At 40.6% G+C, this 26,076-nt stretch overlaps 1 protein-coding gene across 1 annotated transcript in view; it reads right to left on the reverse strand.

Moving 5' to 3' along the window:
- The window catches only part of ITGA2 (integrin subunit alpha 2), a 2,089,078-nt gene that overhangs the window by 279,384 nt on the left and 1,783,618 nt on the right, over positions 1-26,076 (reverse strand). The window contains exons 21-23 of the mRNA XM_044064418.1: positions 15,624-15,713; positions 10,667-10,743; positions 10,487-10,570 (exon numbers count right to left, since the gene is read on the reverse strand). Coding sequence (XP_043920353.1) covers positions 10,487-10,570; positions 10,667-10,743; positions 15,624-15,713 — 251 coding nt within the window. The remainder of the gene's footprint in view (positions 1-10,486; positions 10,571-10,666; positions 10,744-15,623; positions 15,714-26,076) is intronic.

The following is a 26,076-nucleotide window of genomic DNA, read 5'->3' on the forward strand; positions in this document are numbered from 1 at the left end:
ACAGAATCTTTTCCATTTTTCAGCATAAGATTTTCTAGTACTAGGCCTCCTTGCCTCTAAAATGATATCCATCACAGGTTTACTGAGGGATGGTAAAGGATAGATTAGGTAATTAGCCAGGCTGCAAGGTTCAGTGTTAGAAGCTGAGGGTGCAGAATCTGGTTCTCCTGCTGAGACAACAAGGAAGGAGTCTCAGGCAGGTGCCATGGGGATAACCGTGACACACTGCCTAGGAGGGGTACCAGTGTTGGCGTAGCCAGTCTGGAGCAATCAAAATCATTCTTGGTTTGTCCTGTTTGATTTTTATCTTGTAGTTGCACGTGGTAGCTCAAGGCTGTGTTCCACAATGCCATGGCTAGTCTGCAGAGGGGGGTAAGAATGTGTACCCCCCTGCTTGTTTACGTACCACATAACAGTGGTGTTGTCCGTCTTTACCATTAGTTGTCCTGGAAGAATGTGGTCCTTGAAGGCTGTCAGAGCATTCTGTACAGCTAACATTTCTTTTTTATTGATATGCAGGTGCATTTGACTTGGGTTCCATTTGCCCTGAATGCACTTCCCTGCCAGATGAGTCCCCCATGCATAGTCTGATGCATCTGTTGTTAGGGTTTGGGTGGCAGGGGGTGGTGTGAAAAGTAGTCCCTTGTTTTGGTGGCAGGCCTCTGCCCACCAAAGGAACTCTAGGCATAGGCAAGGTATGACAGGAATCATTGCTTCTAGATCCTGAGAATGTTGGCACCATAGGCTTTTTAGATACCACTGTATGTTCCTCATATGCAGTCTTGCATATGGAATTAGAAGAATACAGGAGGCTATGAAACCCAAGCCTTGCAATATTTGTCTTGCAGACAGCAGGGTTTTTGTGGCCACTTGTTTGAAGTAAGTTGTCAAATGAATTTGTTTCTCTGGTGAGAGGTAAGCCATCTGTGAAGTTGTATTCAAGCTTGCTCCCAGGAATATAATTTGTTAACAGGGTACCAGGTGTGATTTCTTTTTGTTTATGGTGTACCCCAGAAAAGTTAGTGCCCTTTGTACAAAGGCCAGATGATTCAAAAGTATGTCCTGGCTTTCTGCCTGAATTAGACAATCATCTAGGTATGGGTATATTTGAATATTTCTTTGCCTGCAAAATGCAGTAACTGGAGCTAGGCACTTTGTGAATACCCTGGGTGCAGTAGATAAGCCAAAGGGCAGTGCAGAGAACTGATAGTGCATGTAGCCTTCTTTGAAGAGTAGGTATCTTCTGCAAGATTCCATGATTGGGATGTGCAGGTATGCTTCTTTTAAATCTAATGTTGCCAACCAGGCATCTTTGCCAAGCATAGGAAGTAATTGGTGAAGAGTCAGCATCTTGAATTTTGGAATCTCCAAAAAGGTGTTTTGAGTAGACAGGTCCAGGATAGGACGCCATGAATTGTCTTTTCTGGGTAGCAGGAAAAGTCTTGAGTACAAACCTTGTCCCTTTTCCTCTTCTGGTACCAGTTGAATAGCCCCCATGCTTAAGAGACAAAGTACTTGTTTTTTGGGAAAAACAGAATCCTGGTCAGAAGATTCATAAACAACTTCAGTCCTAGGCCTCTTAGAAGGGGCGGGGGGTTTGCTTACCCCTGATTAGAGTTATTAGATCTTCAGCCACTCTTATTATTTGTTTTTTAGGCATAGAGGCCTGAGCATGTTGCCTGAGCATCGTTTTTTTTAGGCATGGTTCGAGATTTAGGCTTAAGTGAAGAAGGAGGTGTCAGTTTAATATGCAAGTCCGTAGGCCTGAATACACCCTCAGTAGCCGGTGCCTGCACAGCAGCTCCAGACCCATACAAGGTAGAGACATCCATGGGTTCCATAGTTGAAGCATTTCACGGCATACCGGACTCCAAATGGGTCTCAGTAGAGGCCTACGAATCAGAAGTAGCGGGTATCAGGGGCAGCGGAAGTGCCTCACTGAGTACCGGCGAACTGGCGACTAGCTTAGGAGAAGCGTCGTCAGCAGTTTTGGACCTCGGCGGCCTATCTCTGTCTTTATCTTTGCGTTTTTTCAGAATCCCAGTAGTCGGATGGCTAACTGATGGCATTTCTGAATAATTAAACCGAGAACCGAAATATTTAGAGGTGAAAATATACCGACGATGGATAGTGCACTGATTAAATAAAGCACAAAACCGACAGCAAGGTATGTCGTGGTCAGGGCCTAGGCAAGGAATACAGTACGAATGAAAATCTTTCTGAGGTATTTGCTTTCCACAAGTTATGCAATTATAACTTTTACTGACATCGGTAAGGAGCAAGAAAAGGTTTCCCCAATGGGGTGCTTAGCTTTAGTTGAAGACTTTGGTTCTGAAACTTGAAAATGAAAAATTCAGGAGTCGGCCGACCGGCACTTGCAAACTGCTTCTGCTTCGGGCACCACATGGCAAGAAAGACTGATGTGATGGTGTCAGCTGCATGTTTTATACCCCTGACGACCTGACGTCATGGAAGAAGGGACAGCAACCAACTCAGGACCCAAGACTTTGTTCATCAGGCCGACTGCAAGCAGATACACCCAAATGTAATGACTGTAACAGTGAAACATGAAGAACATCCATCATTTCTCTAACTATAAGGTCAGGCTAACATGTCTATAGTTTATTATCTCTGCGTTGTTTGTACCATTATTATTTCATGCTGGGTTTCATCACAGATAACCAGTTGAAACCGAACCATCATGTATGTATCACACTTGGTTAAAAAACTCATCAAAAACTAGATACATTATATAATATAAAAGCCTACCTTACTGATCTAGCCAGAAGACGTATAGCCTCTACTTTCTACCGCCATCTCTCCACAATGCTGTCCCAGTCTTCACTAGACTTCAGCTATTACAGCTATCCAAATGTGAGCAACATTATAATAACACAGCCAAATCTGCAGTAAACTCTATTGTAGAACACACCACTGCCTAGCCCTCAGAGAATTAAGCTGGTTAGAACTAACACATCATCTAAATCTTTCTCAGCTACACACACTTATCTAAGCCAGCAAACTGCCCAGCCCTTAACAACTTAATACAAAACTACTCTCCCAGTAGAATATTATACTCTAGAGAAGATTCGCTAATCATTATAACCAATCGGCTCACACTGCAGGTGACGCTATATTTAAATAATGTCACTAAACTATGGAACCACATCCCACTGCCACCTATTAATTACAAAATTTACTTTTCTGCACTACCTAGTTTCCTTCCCTCACCTCCATTTTTAACCACTAATCACATGATCTGTTACCAGTTTGACAAACCTACTAATGAACCTCTTCAAATGCTCAATGTTCAATATCTACTAAAGCATACATATCTTTTATACCATGCAATCTAATCAGCAAATGTACGTATAACTGCTGATGTGTATTATTAAATGTCTGTTCATGTATATTACTCAGTGTGTGCTTGAAAATATTTGTAATACTTTGGAGCTTTTTTCCCCAGGACTCCATTGGGGTTTTTGATTAAACTCAGTCAGACAAACCCAGAAAAAAAATCAAAATAAAATAAATAAAAATACTCCAGAAAATGTTTTTTGAAAAGGGTTAAGAAAACATCTTCAAGAAGAATCTATTTGCAATTGCTTTAGAGATATTGGTGAATAATTACATCTTAATCAAACTTTGCAATGCTCTCCTTCTCCTTCTTCTTCTTTCGGCTTTTCCCGGCTAGGGGTGATTTGCCAAAAAAAGATCTCAGCCTACCTTTGTATATATTGTATATAATATGAAAGTACTTTAGCTTTGCAAGCATGCTGCTTTAGCTTGCTGTGCAGCTAATGCACACATATTCACTGCTATGTATATATCACACATCTAGCTTGTAAATTACCTTATGACTTGTATTTTTGTACAAAATGAGCTTGTACATTTACTGCATTGTATTTGTGTTATATAAAAATATATGCTTGGCTATACTTTCTAAATGTATATACTGCTGACTGAGCTGAGGTCATGGCTGTTAAGGGTCAAGGTCCAACTACCTGTTTAACAAATAGCACATAATGAAAAATAAATATCTGGCCCCCTGTAGTTGGGGGGGGGGGGGGGGCACACTACCTTCCCATGATTTGTTAAAAAATTAAATATTTTACTAATTTTTTCTCCTTTCCTTAAAGTTATGAGGTACACACCATATGGCTTCAGCACACACTCTACTCTCAGTTTTATCCACAACCCTTTACTCTATAATGGGCTCTAATAAGCTTTCTAAATAAGTGAATTGCTGCTATCTCGTTCAGTTAACTTGTAGCGCAATATTATGTGAAACTTATCAGAAGTCTTCATTCAGAATTTTCCTTTTAAATGTCAAGTGTCTCACACACACACACACACACACACACACACACACACACACACACACACACACACACACACACACAACATGTATTGTAGGTTTAAACATTAAATCTTCAGCTGAAGACATGTCAATTTAATGTATAATATCTTAACTTCACACAGAAAAGGTCCTGGCTTTGCTTCTGACCTCCATTCATGGTTTGTGTGGAATTTACATGTTCTCCCGGTGCTTGTATGGAGTTCATCCAAAAAGCATGCTGAATGTTTCTACCTCAAAGACAGAAGGTACTGGGTTAAATTCTAGCCCTCCAACTTAAACTTGAGAGACTATTGCTGATGGAATGCATCTACAAATGAACTCAGATCTGGACAGCAGCACAGCTTCTAGGTGGTGCTTATTGTTTTTGGAAAAGAGTAAGATATAGGCCACGGACTGCATGATACACCAGGGATGACCACATGGTAGAGTACAAATGTTCAGCGTTATTTGGTTGCATTGACTAATGGCACCAAAAGGAGCATGGTTAATAGATGTTAAGTGGATTGAGGACCTGTTTAATGGCAGAGACCCATAAAGACCAGAAGGTCTCACGCAGTAACCTACTGACTGGTATCCAATTTCCCTGAGTGACATACCTGGTAGTGAAATCTGAAAGTAAAACCAATTAACCTGCCAAAAATGAATAGCATTGCTATACTGAATATAGGTTAACTGACAAGACAAAGCTCAGAAATGGAAAATACGATGGTAAGAAGGAGACTGGATAATCCAAGATGAAGTGGAAGGGCACTGTATCAAAGCCTGTAGGCCTGTTATCTAGAGTCCACTACTCAGGGGGAGGACAAACTACAAGTGGTGTAGAAACAAAATTCATAAGAAAAGGTAGTGGTGGAATACAGAGCTCCAGGAAATTATCAAATGAAAGAAGGAGCACAGGAGACAGACAAAATGAACAAGATGAAGAAGGAATATTGTTTGGCTAATAAAATCACTAAGAGAGCAGCCACAATGGCAAAGAACAAGGTATCAGAGAATCTCTAGCAGCTTCTGCAAAGTGGCTTTGTAGATAGCAGAAATAAGGTATGTAAAGACTGGGTGAAAGCTGCCAGCCTAGCCAGATAGAATTGTGCAGATAATGTTATCATCTGTAAATGTGAAATGTTGAATTTAAAACAATGTGGCAACATTGCCATCTCTTGTAGAGAAAGCTAAGTTAAGCATTTCTTGTTGGTCCTTTGAAATTAAAATTATTTCATCACTGCCGTTCATGTTTTACAAGTCGGCTCCAGTCTGGCTAGATGAAGGCTTCCTGCCTATTGTTTTAACGCTAAAGTTAATAACCAGAATTTACATGTGTAATGTCCTTTATTGCTCTAAGTGTAAAAGAATGTAAATGCAGTTTCTGTGTGGCCTGTGAACCAGGAAGGTGTAAAAGATGATGTAATGTTTAGCAGAACTGCAGTTTTAATTTAAACAGTGAGAACCAGAGATTAGTGAGCATTTTTGTCTTGATATCCAACCTACAGCACTGCCTGTTCTCTTAAGTAAGTTATCTTAGAAGTGTGTTTTCTTGTAGAAGTAGCTAGGACTATAAAGATTAGACCAAGTGTTTTTCTGTTATGTTAGAACTGTACTACTGAATTGTTTTAAGTTTCTGTGTGACCTCTGAACTCCTGAATAGCATTGTGGTGTAGTAGTATAGTCTTCTTCTTCTTCTTCTTCTTCTTCTTTCGGCTTTTTCCCGGTTAGGGGTCGCCACAGCAGATCGCCTTGTCCGCACATTGAATGGCAGAGGAGTTTTACGGTGTCGAGTTGCCAGCCCGGCGCCCAACCTTCCACAGAAGGCACACTCACACGCACACCTAGGGCCAATTTAGAGTGTCCAATCCACCTGCAGCATGTCTTTGGGATGTGGGAGGAAACCGGAGCACCCGGAGGAAACCCACGCGACCACAGGGAGGACATGCAGACTCCGCACAGAAGGCACCCCAGCCGAGGATCGAACCGGGGAACCTCTTGCTGTGAGGCGGCAATGCTAACCACTGCACCACCGTGGCCGCCCTGTGGTGTAGTAGTATAGTCTTGTGTTTTTATTATTTACTATTCAATATTTTTAAACCCTTTTCAACTATGGCTGGTTTATGTAGAGATGATTAAGCTCTAGAGTACATTGCATGCTTATAAGTGATCCTGTAATAAACCCTTCCAATAAGCCTTGACTGCTTAAGTTACACTACTACTGGATAATAATATTGCACAGTAATAATTGGACACCTTTTTAATTGCCTTTGGGTAGCTGATAATTATTAGCTGGTGGTGGCAGTAATTACTACCATATAGTCTGGGTAAAGGGGCACAGCTGGAGAATCTGTGTCAGCCTTTCCCAGGAGTGTCTGTGAAGTTGTATAAATACTTATCTCAAAATGTGTGTGTGTGTGTGTGTGTGTGTGTGTGTGTGTGTGTCTGCTACTTGGGCAGGGGCACAAAGCACTGGTTGGACAGAGTGGGTACTGGATGTTAGCTTGCCAGTTAGGCTGAGATCTGGACCCTATAGCTGTGCCAATGGGGAGTCTTATTGGGGACCTGGAGAGCAGTGGAGCAACCAGCCCCAGACAGACTGTGATCTCTGTGTGCACTTAAGGGAAATTGTACTTTACTGTGTGTATTTATTATCCTTTCTCCTATATGAGACGCCCTTTCTGGTGTTAGTGGTTAGGATTGAAGCTCCTTGACAGGACACGTGTGTCACAAGGTATATCAGGTTTCAAGGCAATAACAGAAAGTTAAACAAGATAGTTAGCAGACTATACTACATATAAGGGATAGTAGTAACATCTGCTCACTAGATCAGAAGACAATGAGGGCACATACAAAGAATATTGCTGCACACACAGCCTACACTGAAAGAGGAAGGGGAATCCTCCCAAAGTGAACTAAGAAGAGCACTAAGGAAAATTAAGTCAGGGGAAACATCAGGCTCCTATGAAATCCTAGCAGACATTTAAATATGTTGGGTGCATTAGAGGACAAATGGCTCCTGAGGGTACTCATCACATTATTTAGGGAGAAGTATCCCAGATGACTGGAGAATAAACATTTACATTGATGTGTACAATAAGAAAGAAACAGAGTACAAATAATTAGTTCAAACAAAATCACTTTAGCTAGCAGATCAAGGAGACTCTCTGATGCTCTTCCAGTGGGAAGAACAAAGACACCTTGCTGAAGTTTCAAGTAGTGTATTCAGTAAAATAGGCAGATGGCAAGGTGTTTTTATTCTAGTCCATTTAGGCCACACTGGCTTGGGTCAAGAGTTTGTAGGCTACCTAAGTCGTTATTTATTACTTCCATAATGATCCTCTCCATAGCCTAACAGATGAGGCTGGTCAGACTTCTTGATCTATAATTACTTGAGTCCATTTCCTTTGTATTAAGATCCTATACTGGACTGAGAGGTGCTACTCTGTACACAGACAAAACAGACCACTATCTCCATGTCCTGTAATGGTAGGTCACTCCCCTTATCCTGAATGGGGGACTCCTCTTGTAACTGGAGCTGCTGCAGGTTCTTATAACAGATGCTTCCATGGTGGACTGGATGGCACATCTGAAGCCTTTAATATTACAAAGCAAGTGTCACTCCAGAAATGAGGACAAGGTTTGCATATAATCCTGTTTCAAAAGTTGTCAGTGTTGTTTACTTTCCAGGCTGTCCATAAACAGTTAAAACTTGATTCAGTAAATTCAGGCCACCAGTCCATGGTGTAGTATCTAAACATTCGAGATGAGACATATAAATATCCTCTGCACATGAAGTAATGTGGGCTCTTGTACTGACCCCTGACCATTTTACCCTCCTTACAGCAAGTCACAATCAGGGAAGGTGCGCATCATTATAGACTTCTTAAGTCACATCAGGGACTTTTGATATGCCAATAGTTTTCCATGGGTGATGTTTCCCAGACAATAATCTGTTTACCACAGGAAAAATGCAATACTCCCCCCATGTTTTGCTTCCTGCAGCATGGTGTAGGGTTGTAGGCAGTGGACATCATCTCCCTAGAGTGTGAGAAAAGGCTCTTGTTTACATTTTCATAATTCCTTTAATTTCACAACCATTAGTGAAATTCAGGGAAGAAAGGACAAGGATCATTCTCAGCAATCTGTACTGACCAAGAATGGTGTGGTTGCAGGTGCATGGGTCCCTTGCTCTTCAGCAGATCTTCCTGGTTTGATTCAAGAGGACAGTGCACATCAAGACAAGGTTGTTTGGCTAGTTGCAATGTTATTAATGAAACTCACCAGTGATATCCAAGAGGCCTCAGTGGTCAGAAGACAGCCTTCCACTAGGGAGATGTATTCTGCAAGAGGAAATGCCTCCCTGCTGTGTGAAGAAGTAATCAGTTCCATCATACAGTCTGAACTGTTCTTATGAACCTATTTCACTTGAACTTAAGGTGTTCTACACCCAGCCATGAAGTGTGTTTCTACCATCTTGGCAAATCATGGCCTAATAGATAGGAGAATTATGGCTCAGAGCAGGCTTGTCATACAATTCCTGAAATGGGTCCTGCATCTGTTTCTCCAGTGAAGATCCTTGTCCTCTCTTTAGGAACTGAATTTCAAGGTTAATGCACTTGTCTGTCTTCCTTCAAAATGGCTGATCCAGTGGACCTGCAAGTTCTTTGAACATATTTTTGCTTTGCGTGACTGTACTGCATGGAGCCTGAAGCTGTTATTTGTACAGAACCATGCTCAGTTTTTCTTAAGAACTAGTCTTATTTCAGGATTTTACTTACAAAATAGTTTCCCAGTTAACTTTTAATTAGTTCAAACATCTACTTTTAATTCCTTGGGATGGTCTCCAGGGCTAAAAGAGCTACACTGTCCTTCAATACACACCTTCAGCCCAGATTTTACTTACGTAGACTGCACAGATTGAGGATGGTGGGCTAGATGTTCATGTCTGTTACTTTGGGTAAGGATATATTGGCAGTGGTCAAACAATCAGCAAGTTATTAGGCTAACTGTATCACTGGATCAACAACTGCCTGCAGCCAGTCAGTGCTACATAATTGTTTTCTGTGCCTTGACCTTTTGGTCTATCTAGCTCCTGCCTCCATAAGAGGTTTCCTTAACTGCTTGGCATAGGTTCACAGTTAGCTACTAGGCATGCAGTCCATAGGTTATTACTGGACCTAACCCAAATTCCTAATTTCCCCAGAACACTATTTAAGTGACTAACTCAAGTTCACACAATATGCAAATGAAGGCTGAGGGAATCAAACCCTGAATCACAGGAAGTTGCTCAGAAACAGTTCATAGCCTTAATCCTTTCTGCCCATTTGTCACTTACAGAGTGACTCCCTCAAAATAAGACATAACAGAAAGATGATTACAGTACTTGCCACATCAGATGACCTATAAGAAGGACTTCTGCAGTACATCTTGTTATTAACTAGCCCCATCCTCTTTTTTTTGCCTCTCCCCTCCATTGGTTTTGGATGCATAGGTCATACAAACTGACCATGTTTATAAACTTGCATCCTTGTCTTGAATTTTTTTGTCCTTTAGGTGCGGCTCACATGTTCTATGATGTCAGATCTGGGACAGGCAGGGCTAGGCATTGTCTGCTGACTTGGTATACTGTGCGCTATTTGGGGGAATAGGTGGTCCAAGAGTGGGCGTTAGAGACTGAAGGAACTGAGTCAAGTGGTGGCTTTTACTTAGGTGATCCCAGCCAATACCTGCAGCCAATGACCCTCTCAGAGTGCAACTGATACAGCTTGTACATTTTAAAGCTTTTATTTTCACAATCAAGTTCTCCATTTAATGGCAGCTTTGTTAAGTTAAAGCAAAGTTTACAATGAAGAAAAATAAAAATTACAATTGATTTGTACAGTTTAATTGACTCCTGGCTTTATAACTATGAATACATGAATTTTGTATATCATATCTCACACGCACGCATGCACACACACACACACACACACACACACACACACACACACACACACACACACACACACACACACACACACACACGCACCCCCACACACACACACACATGGCATGACTACACAACTTGTACTACATGGCATTTTTCCGAAATAAGTCTAGCATGCATTAGACAGATTTCCTTGGCTAACCTCGCCATCAGCATACCTTGTAAAGTGGATTTCTGCATCATATTTCACGGGCAGTGATATATTGACCATATTGTTTTCAGACTGCTCTTCTTTGCTCTCACTGTACCAGATAAAAGACAAATGATTAATGCATGCTGAGAATTTTACCTTGAATAAAAGTCACAATATGATCATCAGCCTGCTTACTGTTTCCTACCTGAAAGCTGTGAAACTTGCTTCTGCCTCGTTGAGCAGGTTATTACGGTTAAAATCAAAGTTCATCTCAAATGAAACCTGTTAATTTAAGACATAAACATAGTTGATCAGCATCATATTATGATTAAAATCAGCTTTATCAGTATAATTTCTGGTGTACGGAAATGTTTATCAGCAGCACTTATTTTTCAGAAACATGGCAATCGGGCTAGATCTTTTGGCTGTATCAACATGTGTCTTTACCTTCTTTCATTCTGCAGCAATGTGAAATAAAAGCAATAGGTTACAAGAGACCTGTCACTGCTTGAAATACTTACAGTGGGGGAGGGGGGGCAGAGTAATATATGATTGCTTAATGGATAAAGATTTGTAGCACTGTATTAGTTAGGCTGCTTTGAATTCTTATGCGACATCTGTACTTTATTCCTATACATCTGAATTTTGGGGCCTACATTCACTTAAATTCCCAGTTTATAAACATCTATCTAAACAAAACTCACTACTTAGAACATTGTATGTCAAAACATTAGTTTTCAGAGACTGGAACAACTCTGAAGGAGAAATGTTTACAAAGCAGTACAATAATATAAGGAAGGAAACACAAAAAAAAAAAATCATAGTGAAATTAACAAAGAGGGTATGGGCAAACCAAGGAAATGGAATACTTTTTTAACTTTGATGTCTCTTAGGCAGGAAAATGTCCTGCTTATAAATTAGTTTGTTTTGCTGGTGTGCACATTGGGTCTATATTAGAATCGTGAAAGCTGACTTTCACAAATACAAGTTCATCGACATATAAATGTCAAAGTCCGAAAACAGCGAAGTACAAAAAAAGCGAAAATGAGAATGCCGAACGTATTCTCGAAAGCAACCTAAGTGAACAAACACCCACCCCCCCCCACACACTTAAATATACCAACTTCGAGACCACACTAGAGTGGAGAAAAGGATTTATTTCCTCATCCCCACGATCACCCTGCTGGCGAAGAAAACACGTTCGGCATTTTGACATTCGCTTTTTTTGTACTTCGTTGTTTTAGTACATCGACATTTATGTGTCAATGAACATGTATTCGCGAAAGTCAGCTTTCGCAATTCTAATATAGACCCGTGCATATTATATTCTGTACAATTAAGTATTTCTTGGCATTTAGTTGTAGTCCATGGCTCTGGCACAAGTTAAGCGTCTGTGTCAGCCCTTCCCTGGAGAACATTAGTGTCCATTCATGCCAGACAGAGTTTCACACTTCATATCCTTCATTAAATGTATGCTAGTGACAAAGGTGTTATTCTAGGAACTTTCTATGTTTGTAGCAGGAATATTTCAAACCCATCCATGACTTTCTCCCATCACTAACTTTCCTTTGCCCTGATGCCTTAAGCTACATGGTTGGGATGTATATTTAACATTCCCTGTCCATCTCACTTGCAAGTCATGAACTGTTGCAGGCATAGCATAATGCTTGAGATACTTAATATATTAAAAAATGCTGCATTAAGTGCAGCAGATTAATGCTGGGGTTTCAAATGCCAAAGACACAGGGTTCATATCCCTTTGGTCCCTTTGTAATTTTTTTTTTTTTGCCATTTATTTAACATGATATCCCCGGTGAATAGGGATGTTACACCGGACTAATATCCTCTGCAAAAGATGAAAAGGTATAGGGTTGCAATCCCTTTTAGTGCCTTTTAAGGCAAGCTAATTATCTCTGGTGTCTAGCAGTTCCCCATACCATGTTTTCTCTTTTATTAAATACATGCTTTTATGGCACACCATATAGAGTATCTGTGGTGTCTAGTGTTCCCTCTGACCCATTTCTAAAGAGGTGTGCTTGGTGTCTAGCGGTTCCCTCATCCCCATTATTTTATGTACTGCTAGGGCATGAAATGTAAAACAGTTCTCTCCAGTGTCTAGATCCTCCCACAACCTATGTTGTGTTTAAGTTCCTTTCAGGCACATTATGCACTCTAAGTGCCACTCAGGCATGAAGTTAAAAGAGCTATCCCTGGTGGATCATGGTTCCCCTACACTCAGTGTTGCAGACTGTGCTCATGAGTCTAGGCGTGTGTGAAGTATGACAGCCACCCTAACACACACACACACACACACACACACACACACACACACACACACACACACACACACACACACACACACACACACAAAATAGCCTACCCCTCACTCAGACAAACATTCCTCCGTTCACCCCACATACACACCCACACCTGCACCCGCACACTTAACTTGCCCTGCCACTAAATCCCCTACAGACACATGCTACATTAGCATGTAGCACAACCACAGACAGAACCTCTTTGAACAAAAACACTGTGGTAGTGCTGTCTTTGAATTCCAGTAGATTACCTTTCTGAATCTACTGCAGTAACCTTTATGAATTCCACCCTACTTAGCCTGCCACAGTCAGTAAAGGAGCTACTGTAACAAGAGACCACGTTTCAGCTTTCTGAAAGGGATGAGGAAAAAAGGCTGCTAATGGACAGTTACAGATGATGGGATTTAAAACATTACTTCTATCATGATTCTATCAGTTTAATTTCAGCAATCCAATTTAAAAGTCAAGAAAAAGTGTACATGTCATGTTCCAAATTCTCCATGTTGGAGAGTATTTTGGAATATTCAGTCTTGTCATCATTCGCACCTTCTTACACCTATATCTACTGTTAGCAGGATGCTTCTGTAGTGCAAACTATGGAGATGACTGAAATTCATTAAAATTGCACAGCCCACATTCATTAAATATATAAGCAAAGTTATACAAGTAAATGCTTCAGCGGATAAGTTTTAATGTTATTTTTTATTTAATTGGATGTATTCATATATTAATTGGGTGGATTGATGTTCAACAACTCTTTCATCAAGTATCAGCATCAGTGGTGAAACAGGTAGCACCCCTACCTTTATACAGAAGGCTGTGGATTTTATTTCCAAATCAGGTAGTTTGACTGCTAAAACTGCAGTGCAGATAAGGGGGAGGTACTGCACTCCACAGTGTGCTGTCTGAGATGTTAAACCAAGACCCCATCTGCTTGAGTTGATTGTAGCTCATGCGGATGTAAAAGATCCCATGGCACCAATCAAAAAGAGCAGTGGTAGTCCTTGATGCTCTGGCCAAATTTCCCCTAGTAGTATAAATGCCACCTTGGGTCTTTAGCTTAGTGGGATTAACATGGTCAACAGAGGCTAAATAAGTGTCAGTTGATGAAAAAAAGGGCTGAAACAACTAATGGCGAGTCTTTGGAGGTAAGTTTTGATCCCCCCATGTGAAAAGTAGTCTTAAATATTCTGAGTAAAAGCCCTTTCCCTTTTCTCGTTGTCATATAGACTCTTGAGGGGTTCATCTCCACTCACTCTTCCATGCTCTCTATTACCCACCACACTATGAAATCCTTAAGCTAAACAAAACAGCAGTAAAGCAAACACCCATTCTGTTTTTTTACTGCTCTGACTGACTATTACATGTCATGTATGCATGTCCTGGTTTTGTGTCCCAGATTTCTACAAAGACATTCAATCAATACATAGACAAATGGTCATAAATAACTCTGATTTTTTTTAAATAAAGAGGGTTAACAAGTGGGATAAATTACCATATTAGCTGCATTCCTTGAAGGCAGTAAAAAGTTCAAGACAAGTAAGAAGAGACTGCAAGGGACGACTGCAAGTCAGCAACAAAACCTACATTACAAATTAAGTAGTTTGAAAAATGCATGCTTACTCCAGTGAATGGGCAACTGACAGAATAAAGAGGATATGGGTTTGTACGCTGTAGGGTATTTTTCTGTGGGAGCAATTACCTGGCAATTCATGGCTGAATTACAATTCAGCTGCAGAGACACATGACTGCAGCAAATTTATTGTGGCCATAACAAAGCATTCAAGTGCTGTGCTGTCCACAGCTGGGCTAACCAAGTGTATGGGACAACTGGAATGTAAGTGACCTATCCAACCTACATTTTCTATGGATGAGCAATCAGGTGGAGGCCTGGCACTATCAACTGAAGGTGTTTCTACGATGGTCTACCATACATCTCCCTGAACGTCTAACCACACTGCAGTAAGCACAAAATTTAATAAATGCCTGCATAGAATCCCTGCTCAGGAGACTGCCTGTTACTCCCATAAAGAGAGCATCATTATGTCTAGGAAGAATCACCTAAAACACATACCGGAGTATAAATGTGACTAAAGTTACATGTCTACAGGTTTTAGTTACATAAGCAAGTACTGGGCACCAATCCCCATCACTTCCCACAACACATTAATAAAGGCATTGTCCATGGGACACTTAGGTACATACAGGAAAACATAAAATGCATACATTAGATTCACAAACTGCAACCTGCACCTGCTAGAGAAAAGTTTTATCATACTAAAATTAATAAAGGAAAAGAAAGTAACAGTTTGATATCAAATATGTTTGCACACTTCCATACTCTATTAGCGACACATATTTTACTGGGGTACTTGTCACTGCATAAAAACAATACCAACTGAGAAATGAAAAAAATATGTATGGTACAGGGACATACCTGCATGTTGGCACACTTTGAGCATTTGCTCTAAACAGATATTACAAAGAGTAAGTCAATAGGCCAGATTCCAGAAGAGCTGTTCTTCAAGTAAGTCTACCCTGATTCCAAAATACTTGCTCTCCGTATATGTCACTTACTTTGGCATAAGGCCTGTTTATAAAAACATTTACACCGGGGGCCAGATTCCAAAAGACTTGGTCTCATCTTACTCTTGTTGAAAGTGGTTACTTACACAGACAACAAGTCTTTTGGCATTGGCCCCCTTGTTTCTACTAATATAAACTTATATATGCATGTATATATGTCTATGTCTATATATATATATATATATAGAGAGAGAGAGAGAGAGAGTGAGATACTCAACTCAAATGTTACTTTGCAAAAACATGAATTGTAAAGCATACCTCTTGTCCTTGTTTGAATACTGGGTACCCAACTGAGCAGGTGACTGACCCAAACTTATCAGCCTGACAATCCACTCTTGTGCCATCAATCTGTGAATAAAAAGGCAATACCTTATTTACGATATACTGTTATATATTGTGCACCCACGTGAATGCTTTGTTAATTAAACCTACAGTTCAATAAACAAGCTGTCAAATTCTGCAAGAAATAAAATCTCTAAACCATTATAAAACAGACAGACAAAGGTAATACTTAACAGGCATTATACAAAATCTAGATCTGATTTTTATCACAGGAGAAATTTTAAATTACAGTAGATGGATACATGTATGTATGCATTTAAATAGTTATTTATTTACTTTGATAAGAGAAGTGGAATGATAAAAATCAGTCTGTTTCAGCTGGGAAGAGTAAACAACTGAAACTAATTACAAGAATAAAGCTGAAAAACAAGATAGTGAATTAAGTAATATAATGGCTGGTACATAATCAAGAATATCCTATATTTCAACGAAGATGTGCCCTAACGCACTAGGATCTGTCACCAAAAGGAAGTGGGCTAAAGCTCTCAGGAAGAAAGACACTGTTGTGTCATATGAGGGCCGTGCAGATGAGTATGTTAGCTTTTTATAGTGGAAAACAATTACACAGAGTTTAGTTTTTTTTTTATCTAATAGTCACTGAGCTGTAATTTCTTTTTTCTATACAAAGCTCATTGCAGAAAGAAAGAATTTTTTGGAACAGGTTAGTGAGGTACAATAAATGGGGAACTGTAAGCTGTGACTGCTTTAAAAATGTAAACATACATTAATATGCATAAAATACAATCATGCTAAGGGAATGTATTACAGTGCAGTATAATAAGTGCTAAATGGACATACAGTTTAGTTGATAAACACAGAACATTTCAGTTGTATCAGTAGTTATGATGTAGGAAGGGGTAGTGCATGAAAGCAGTAAAGGTACTGCGTAAAGGATAAGCCTTAGTATAAACATGGCAGGTGAAGTCTGAAACACAGGATCAGAGGCAAGGGCATGAGCTATACACAGAGTCACAGAGTTAACTCCTCGGGTATGGAAGTTTACAGTGCTTGGAACATACTGGGATAAACACAATGGTCTGTGAGATGGTAACAACATTCAGATGCCTGCATAATGTTTTTTTTTTAAGGGGATTTTTATGGCACATATGTCCATATACCGCACCAGTTATATGTTGGGTTTGAGTAGTCAGGCCACTCTCATTGCAGTTTCTCCATGCACTTTGCTTGTTCTGTTTCCTACACACTACATGTTCTTTCATGGCTTCATCTTTTCTTACTAAACGTCTGACTAAAGGTGACCATTCAAAAGCTCATTGGGAAAAAAACAATGTCCCCATTAAGAAAATCTTTTTTGCACATCCACAGTGAAAATTTATGATCACTCATCCAGTCATCCAGACTGGATTTAAAGGTTGCTAGTGAAGTTCTCTGCTTGATAGGTAAGGGCAACCAATTCCAGAAACACGGTACATGTTGGGATAGGCTTCTGTCGTGCCATTTGATGTTGATGTGGTAATATTGGTTTAGTTCTCAAGAATGTATATTTGCTTTACCACTTGTTCTATTTAGGTGAAGGAGATCAAATAGTACTGGGCCATTCTGAGCATGGAAGGCTAAGCAGAGATCACCCATCAGGAGTCTGTATAACACAGATGCTGACATATATGTCACTGGCTGTACTGTGTTCAATGCCATGGTTAGTTGCCATGTACAGTATTACCATCACTGGCTCTAATAGATGCTACCAACACATACTGTCAAGCTATACCTCATAGGTTCATATTCATATGTTTATACTAGGGTAATGACCACCAGGATCTTTGTAAGCATAGCCATGCAACCCAACCCAGTTTTCTCCCCAAATTCCTTGGACACCTACATGGTGGGCTAAGTTAGTAAGGAAGTAGCTAAGGGTTATGTAAGGTGTTTTGTTAGTTGGGAATTAATTTACTTATTGTCAGCCTCTGTTCATCAGGGACATGAGGGGTAGATCAGGGGCATATTTGCGATTTTCCATCCAATGATCAAAGTTTCAGTTAAACAGAGTCAGGCATGAACTCTGCTTCACACAGATGGGGCACTTATTCCACAGTGCAGAAATCCTTTGAGTCACATATCAGTCTCTCCAGCATGTTCTATTTATGTCACAAGCAAAGTTCAGCTTCTTGGATCTACTGTTTCTGGTACTGTTTGTTTTGCAGATGTACAAGAGATCCATTAGAGCTGGAACTGAGGATGCCTTATATGCCAGGCATAGATCATATCTCAGTAACCTGTAGGGGACTCAGTAAAGAGATAGGGCCTTAAGACAATCTGTGTAGCACAAGGTATTCATACCTTAGATTTACCTGATGAGGAACTTTTGAGGGTGTTTGAACTGTTGCAACTGCCTGGTTAGGTAGATGCCAGTGGGGAACTGTACCAAATAATGGGTCTAATATGGGTTAAGTAGAGTGGTGCTATAACTTCCTTGGACTTGGATGCCATATCCTTGCTTATGAGTTGAGGAGACATAGACTTGGCTATGTGTTGGGTGAAGGGCAGATTACTGTCCAGTTATATTCCCAGATCTCTAACTATTGGGTTACCTCTTAGGGGTGTTTTATCAGTGGAGTAATTAGCTTGGGTGGACTGCTTCCCAAAGGGTACTATAATGCATTTCTTCGCATTGAGTTTTAATCCGTTTCTTTGGCACCAGTCATTTGTTTGTGTTAGACTCTCTTGTAGGATGCTGGTGTCATGGGGGAGTCTATGAAAAACTCCCAGTTTATAGTCATTTGTAAACTTGGTGAGCCAGAGGCCTTTGATATTACTGCGGACTAATAAAAAGCAGATGCCAAACAGGAGCAGGACCAACACGGAGCCCTGGGGTAGTCCACTGGCAACCGATCTCCTGATGGAAATCCTAACTTCTTGGATCATATCTGTGAGCCAGTCAGCAATCTAGTGGATTATTTAGGAATTTATGCCTAGTTTTAAGAGTTTGTCAACAATACCTTAGTAGAATATTGTACTGCATGCCTTGGCCAGGTCAAGGTAGGTGGTATGCAAAATTTTTACCCTAATCCATAGCCTTTGTGACCCTCTCAAAGAAGTCTGCCAGGTTAAATAGCCAAGGCCTCCCCTTAAGAAAGCCAAATTGGGATGGGTCCAATGTCTGTAGACTGCCAATGTCCTTGTTGGTCATTTCTATGATGATTTGTTCTTTGTCTTTGGATATTAGACTTATCAAACTGATGGGTCTGTAGCTGCTGGGGTCATAGGTTCATAAGTAAGTACTAATCTAGCTGCCCTTGAGGGCCATTGTAATCCTGGGCAATTTCCCTCAAAGGTGACACCCACTTTTGATTTTTTTTGACATTCCACCCTTATGAAGAGGGATGGCTGCTGTGACCCTCCATTCACTTGGCATGGAACCCGTTTTAAGGCTGCCATTGAGGACTGCCTCAAGTGGTCCAGCTAGGTCAAGTTTTAGACAGTTTAGAAGGCAACCTGCAATATTGTCAGGGCCCATTAAAACAATGTTTTTGACCTTAGCAAGCACTACCAGAAACTGCTCCCTGTTAATTTGGGAGGGGGGGGGGGGTATGCTAGGAGCAATTTCACATGGAGTAGTATGGGGAGTGGGGGGATGAAAATAAAGCTAAATTTATAAGTCATTTGCAGGCATACCCAGTTTCAGCTATTGCACTTTTACCCAACTGGTGTCTTTGGATTGTCCACATCCAGTGTACATCTGTTTCCCGTGTTATTTTGTAGTATGCATTTTTCATCCTCTGTATAACTCCCATCCTGTTAACTGTGTATCTGTCCCAGCTTAAAGCGGGATCCTTCAACTGAGTGACAATACACTAACATATGCGCTAGGTTGCCAGAATGGCTGAAAGGCAACGCTATTTTGTTCTTCTTGACATTTTGTATGGTTAAGGAAGATATCGCATTACTTTTCCTCAAAATGCATGCTAGTTGAAATGACAGCAAACTGTTAACAAAAAACTATGAATAGTAAAGCTCTGTGATCCTGTAAACTTGCAGTATTACTAAAATGCTCAGTGCCTGACACACGGTAATAAATTACTCTGATTTAGGGTCTGCAAATTTCAGTCTGTATTTTACTGTGATAAAAACTTTGTAATATAACAAAAACTGAACTGTGGAAAGAGAGAAATATGAAATTCATTAAAAAGAAACATTCAACAATGGGAGCTTTTATATAACAAAAGATGCAGATCTGTGGATTGGACATAGTGACACTTAAGTTCAGCTCCAGGATTGATAAAGAAAAACAGACATCTGATATATCTGATTGTCTGCAGTCTTACAATACACAGAAAACTGAAGTTTTATATAGTGATGGGAATTGCCCAGTGTAGCTAACCTCTCTGTATGTCTGTGAAATGATTGACAGCGTTGATTTAAATGAGATGGGACACAGGTTAAAACCTTTGGTTCTCACCTATTTTTCTGTTCTTGCTGAATGCATGGTTATGAGAACTGCGGTAGAAGTCATACGCTATATTGCGGTTAGTCCACAAGATGGTAGTATTGTTTTATTTCTCACAGAACAATCCACACTGTACTATTGTCTAATGTTCAAGTGCATATACTTTTTGCCCCTTTCTTTTGCAGTAGTGTTTTTCAGTTTGAGATTTTTGTACCTTTCACTTCTCTGGCACATTTTGTGTATTACACATTTCAGACGAAAGTAATAAACTTTTATTTTCATGTCACTTGAATTATGCACCTACAATGGGGATCTGGAAAGTGACACTACAGGAGGACCACACCATAGCAAAAGCTAGTGAAGGCAATTTGGAGCTTCCTACGAATATATGGTTAGAAGCTGCAATCTTGCAAAGACGCAGCCACAGTGCATCTTTAAAAAGGAGATTCTTTGAGTTTTTATTAAAGACTGAAAGGACAGTAATAACATGGATTGTGTATGGAAACAAATAACAAATGCATGCTGTGCTTAAGTTAATCTTCTTCTGGCTTTTCCCGGTTAGGGGTCGCCACAGCAGAACTCCGGTCCGCTAATGATTGGCAGTTTTTTTATGGTGTCGAGTTGCCAGCCCGACGCCCAACCTTCAACGAAGGCACGCCCATTCAATGCATGTCTTTCGAACACCCACTCGACCGCGGGGAGGACATGCAGACTCCACACAGAAGGCACTCCCAAGCCAAGCCGGGAATCGGACGAGAGAACCTCTTGCTGTGAGGCAACAATGCTACCGCTGCACCACCGTGGAAGAAGTTAATATGCATATAAAATGAATTCAGTTTTTTTCAAACCTTCTCTATAATTGGAATGCCACACTGGTTTGCATACATCAGTTTAAAGGGGCTGGATAAAAGCCCACTTGAAAAATTGCTAATTGTATGTATTCAGGGTGGCAGTTTTTAATCACATAAATGCTTTCAATTACAAAAAAATTAATAAATAGTGGGTTTTGACTTGCGTAATGGGAAACAGCAGTTGCTATTTCTGTAGCTAATTAACATTCTGATATGCTTCTTTGACCATCTGAGCAGTCATCTTTCATTTACTCTTATAAACTACTATTCACAGTTACAAATTAATACAGGAGCAAAAACCTAAACCTTTTCAGAAACCACTCTTTCACCTCTGCCTTAGAAGTAGTTAATGGGTTTGCAGCATAATGGATTTAAAGAAACTTGACTTCTGCAAAGTAACCCAGTGTTGATATTTTCCTGTACATACATATGTGTAAGTATGTTTTTAAAGAAACTAAATGGCTCACTTCTCCGAATAGTAAGGAGAAATGTATTCTATGACATTAGAAAGAGTTGTGTAATGTTATCTGTCACATCTAATGGCATTGCTGTTATTTATTTTTAGTATTAGATTCTGTGATCTAGTGTTAGCTCTCCCCAGCAATGCATTGCATTTCAGGACAACACTTTCAAATATAATTGAATCAGACATTGCCTTGTAGACCAAGCAGCGGTGATTTCTAAACAATCTCTAAGAAAGAGACTATAATGACACTTCCAGAACCTTTTCTGAACACTGCTGTGCAGTATTTTCCATGTCATAGGCTGCCCAGTGATTTGAGCTTCCAAATCAACTTGCAGAGGCCAATGACCAGCAATATAAGAGCAAAACTTTTGTCCAAAAGAAATCAATTCTCTGATGCCTAATCTTGAAAAGGCAGCACTGTCCTCATCAAAAATTAGGCAACCACAGATTGGAGAGCAGGAAGATAAATTATTTCATGTACACTGCCATTGATTCTCTCAAAAACTCCCAGTAAACTATTGGTCACAATAATTCATGGCTAAATCAGAGCTGTCATTTCCTGTGCACATATTACTGTACCACGACACCTGGATCTTCTCTGAAAAAAGTTAGTGTGATAAGCATATCCACCATCTAATATAACATGGTTAAATCTTCTTCATCCGAACGAATAAAACACAAGCAAACATTTGTTTACAGGGAGTAATGCCCCCTACAACCTCATGAGGGGTGGCCTCATCCCCCTGTTACCTCACTATTTAGCTGCACTAACTCCATGGTTGCACAATTGTAGGGAAAAATAAAAAAAATGTGAATCACTGTCCGCACACAAAAAGAAACCATTCTGTCAGGTTTTCTTTATGTAGACCAACAAACCACTGAAATGTACAAAGGGCGACTGTATGTAATGAACTGAAATCCCATCCACTTTACGCTCAGTGAAGGGAGGGGAAGCCTGTTAGTGAGCATGTTTCAGTTTTGGCCAGGAATATTTATGACATTTTTCTGTGTATCGGGGAAAGGTAGCTTTGATATTAGTTTTAGACTATCTCAATTATCGAATAATTGTGGGAACATTTTTTTAGACTGTAAAAGACATAAAAGGCCTTTTGTATTACTTTTTAGTATCCTTTTTCCCAAGCCTTTGCACAACATAACCATTTTACTCATATATGATAGCATAGAAAGTGATCATATAATGTAATGTGTGCAGTGGATATTTTTCCCTGTGAGGGATAAAGCCATAACTGTGGATAAATATGAGTTCATGGAGGGTGAGAATTAATTATTTAAGGAATGGAGGGTTAGCCGTCTACTAAATATTTTCTACTTAAACATAGGCTAGGATCATGTGTTTTAGGCATGCAGGACAAAAACTGTTTTATGCACGAGGATACCTCTCATCTTAATAGCATAGGGTGGGATAAAGCCAGATCACTGATGTGCAGAACTCGCCACAGTGGTCAGGAAATCCTTCTACGTGGCTCATCTCATCACAAAAGGATTCTCATCCAGAAAAAAAGAGTTCATTGTTCCCCTCTACTCATCACTCATTAGACCCATTATAGAGTACAATGCCCCTTTTGGTATGTACCTCACAAGACATCTACAACAACTGGAAAGACCACAGAAATACCTCACAAAGAGGATTACTGGCCTCAAACAGATGCCCTATGCAGACCATCTCAAAAATCTACAGCTTTACTCCATCGCATATCACCTACTCAGGGACGATTTCTGCCTAACATACAAAGCTATGTCAAACCCAGAGCTGTTGGACATGCTCCACTTAACGAAACCCCAATCCTTCCGAGCTACAAGCTCTAGGGACATAAACCTTGTTACCACAATAACCAGAACATACTGGAGGGATAGATTCCTGTCCCAGAGACTTCCCATACTCTGGAACAGACTACCTATCTATGTCAAACAGAGCTCCTCATTAGCATTCTTCAAGAAAAATCTTGATGATTGGATGGGAAATGGGAAATTCACCCCGGGGATCACTTTTGTGGCTCTGCTCGACAGGGGCACAGGAAAATAATTTTCTTGGGTGGCGAAAGCCAGGGTACATTTTTTGGCTAGGCTTGTATGGGCCCTAGGGCTGATAGTCTAGTACCTACCTATGAACCTATGAACTAATGCCACATGGAATGTGAGAGAAAAGAGTAGATGCAGAGTTAGTACAAAAGGGACAAGGAGCAGTCTTTTGATACCTAGAAGTTATAATTGGGGAGTCCACCTGTACAAAGAGGCGAGTCACAAGTGGAGTCCCTCAGGGATAAGTCCTTGGACTCTCCTTTTTGGCATTTACTTCTCTGATGTCAAGGCCAATGTCAGTGGTCGTGGGCTGACTAAATTTGCAGATGATTGCAAATTAGGTGCTGTCATTGAATCCCAAACTGACACAAACATTCTCCAGGAGTGGCTGACACAGACAAACAACTAGTGTCAGAGCCATGGACTAAAACTAAATGCCAAGAAATGCATAATAGTATCCTTCAGGAAGTCATCCACCTCTGGTAACTATCATATTGACAACACACCCCTTAGAATTGATCAAGTAGTCAGGGACTTAGAGACACACATAGATAGTAATCTAGTCTTTGACCATCACATGTCTACAGTAGTGAGGAAATCATTCTTTGTTCAGCAACTTATAAACAAAGGTATGGCATCTAAGTCCAAGGAAGTCATTGTTCCACTGTATTCGGCATTCTTCAGACCTGTCATTGAGTACAGTGCTCCCTTTGGTATGTACCTAACCAGGCATATAAAACAATTGGAACACCCACAGAGGTTTTCACTAAAAGAATACAGGGCTTAAGTAAAATGTCCTATGCAGGCCCTTCAAGACTCTATCCCTGTCTCCTACAGGCTTTGAGGGGATATCTATGCCTGATATACAGGGCATTGTCAGACCCCACTCTGATGGACCTCCTGCATATCTGCAAAACAAACAGCACCAGAATTATCTATTCTAAAGACTTAAACCTTACCTGTGATATAAATAGTACCTGCTGGAGAGACAGGTATGTATCCCAGAGATTACCCCGTCTCTGGAACAGGCACCCAATCCATGTGAAGTAGAGTTCCTTCCTAACCCAATTCAAATGCAACCTGGACAATTGGGTGAGGAGCAGGAAATTCATCCATGTTATTTCACTTATGTCTCTAATGTACACAGGCAACCTGTAAATGGTTCATCTCCCAGGCACTAGCTTGTAAATGTTTTGTTGCCCAAGCCCCTGCTTACACCTATCATAGGTTCATAGGTTCATAGGGAGATACTAGGCTATCTGCCCTAGGGCATTTATAAGCCTAGCCAGAGTGTGTTTGGCTTCTGCCTCCCTATTAGATTAACCTACTGTGCCTCTGTAAAGTAGGTCACAGAAGGTACCCTTTTAAGATTAGTTTACTGTGCCTCTGTCTAGCAGGGACACTGGGGAGATCCCAGGGGTGAATTTGCGATTTCCCATCCACGCGTCCAAATTTCGCTTGAAGAGGGTCAGCGAGGAGCTATGTCTAACATGAATTGGGATTCTATTCCAGAGTGAGGGGAGCCTCTGGGAAATGAATCTGTCCCTCCAGCATGTCCTATTTATTTTTGTGCTGAGGTTTAGGTCCCTGGAGAGTGTAGCTCTCAGGGACTTGTATTTTTTGAGGTGGAGCATGTCCATTAATTCTGAGTTTGACATGGCTTTGTATGTCAGGCATAGATCGCCTCTGAGTAGGCGGTAAGCAACTGAGTAGAGCTGTAGTTTCTTTAGTCAAGCTGCATAGGACATGTGTTTGTAGCCCATGATCCTCTTGGTGAGGTACTTTTGGGGTCTCTCCAGTTGCAACAGGTGTCAGGTAAGGTACATCCCAAAAGAGGCATTGTATTCAATTATGGGCCTGATGAGTGACGAGTAGAGGGGCACAATGACCTCTCTTGATCTAGATGCGAACCCTTTCGTGATAAGGTGGGCTATGTAGAAGGTCTTTCTAACCACTTTGGCAACGTGATTATCAAAGGAGAGATTACTATCTACGTTGGTCCCCAAATCTCTAATTACTTTTTCCGTACTTAATGGATTACCACCTATGTGGTAATTTGTGGGCACCTTGTTTTTCCCAAAGGGGATGACTATGCACTTTTTAGCATTTAGCTTGAGGCCGTGGCTTTGGCACCAAGCATCTGTCTCTGTGAGACCCTTTTGGAGGATGCTTGTGTCAGCTGGAGATTCGATTATGGCCCCCAGTTTGCAGTCATCTGCGAACTTTGTCAGCCATAATCCCCCTGTGTTAGCCTGAACCTCAGAGAATTATATACCGAACAAGAGAGGTCCCAGAACTGAGCCCTGTGGGATGCCACTTGTAACTGGTTTGGATTCAGACATGGCACCTGCGATTCTGACCATGTGGGTTCTATCTCTGAGCCAGTTTGCAACCCATCTTTTGATATAGGGGTTGATATTTAAGCTGGTAAGGTTATTTATGATACCCGAGTGGGGTATTGTGTCGAAGGCTTTTGCGAGGTCCAGGTAGGCTGTGTGGACTACCTTGCCCTCATCTATGGCTTTGGTAACTGTTTCAAAGAAATCAACTAGATTTAAGATGCAAGATCTGCCCTTAACAAAGCGAAATTGGGTAGGGTCCAGTGTC

The sequence above is a fragment of the Protopterus annectens genome, chromosome 2.part2 (genome assembly GCF_019279795.1).
Source record: "Protopterus annectens isolate FY-2018-M chromosome 2.part2, PAN1.0, whole genome shotgun sequence".
Classification (NCBI taxonomy): Eukaryota; Metazoa; Chordata; order Ceratodontiformes; family Protopteridae; genus Protopterus; species Protopterus annectens.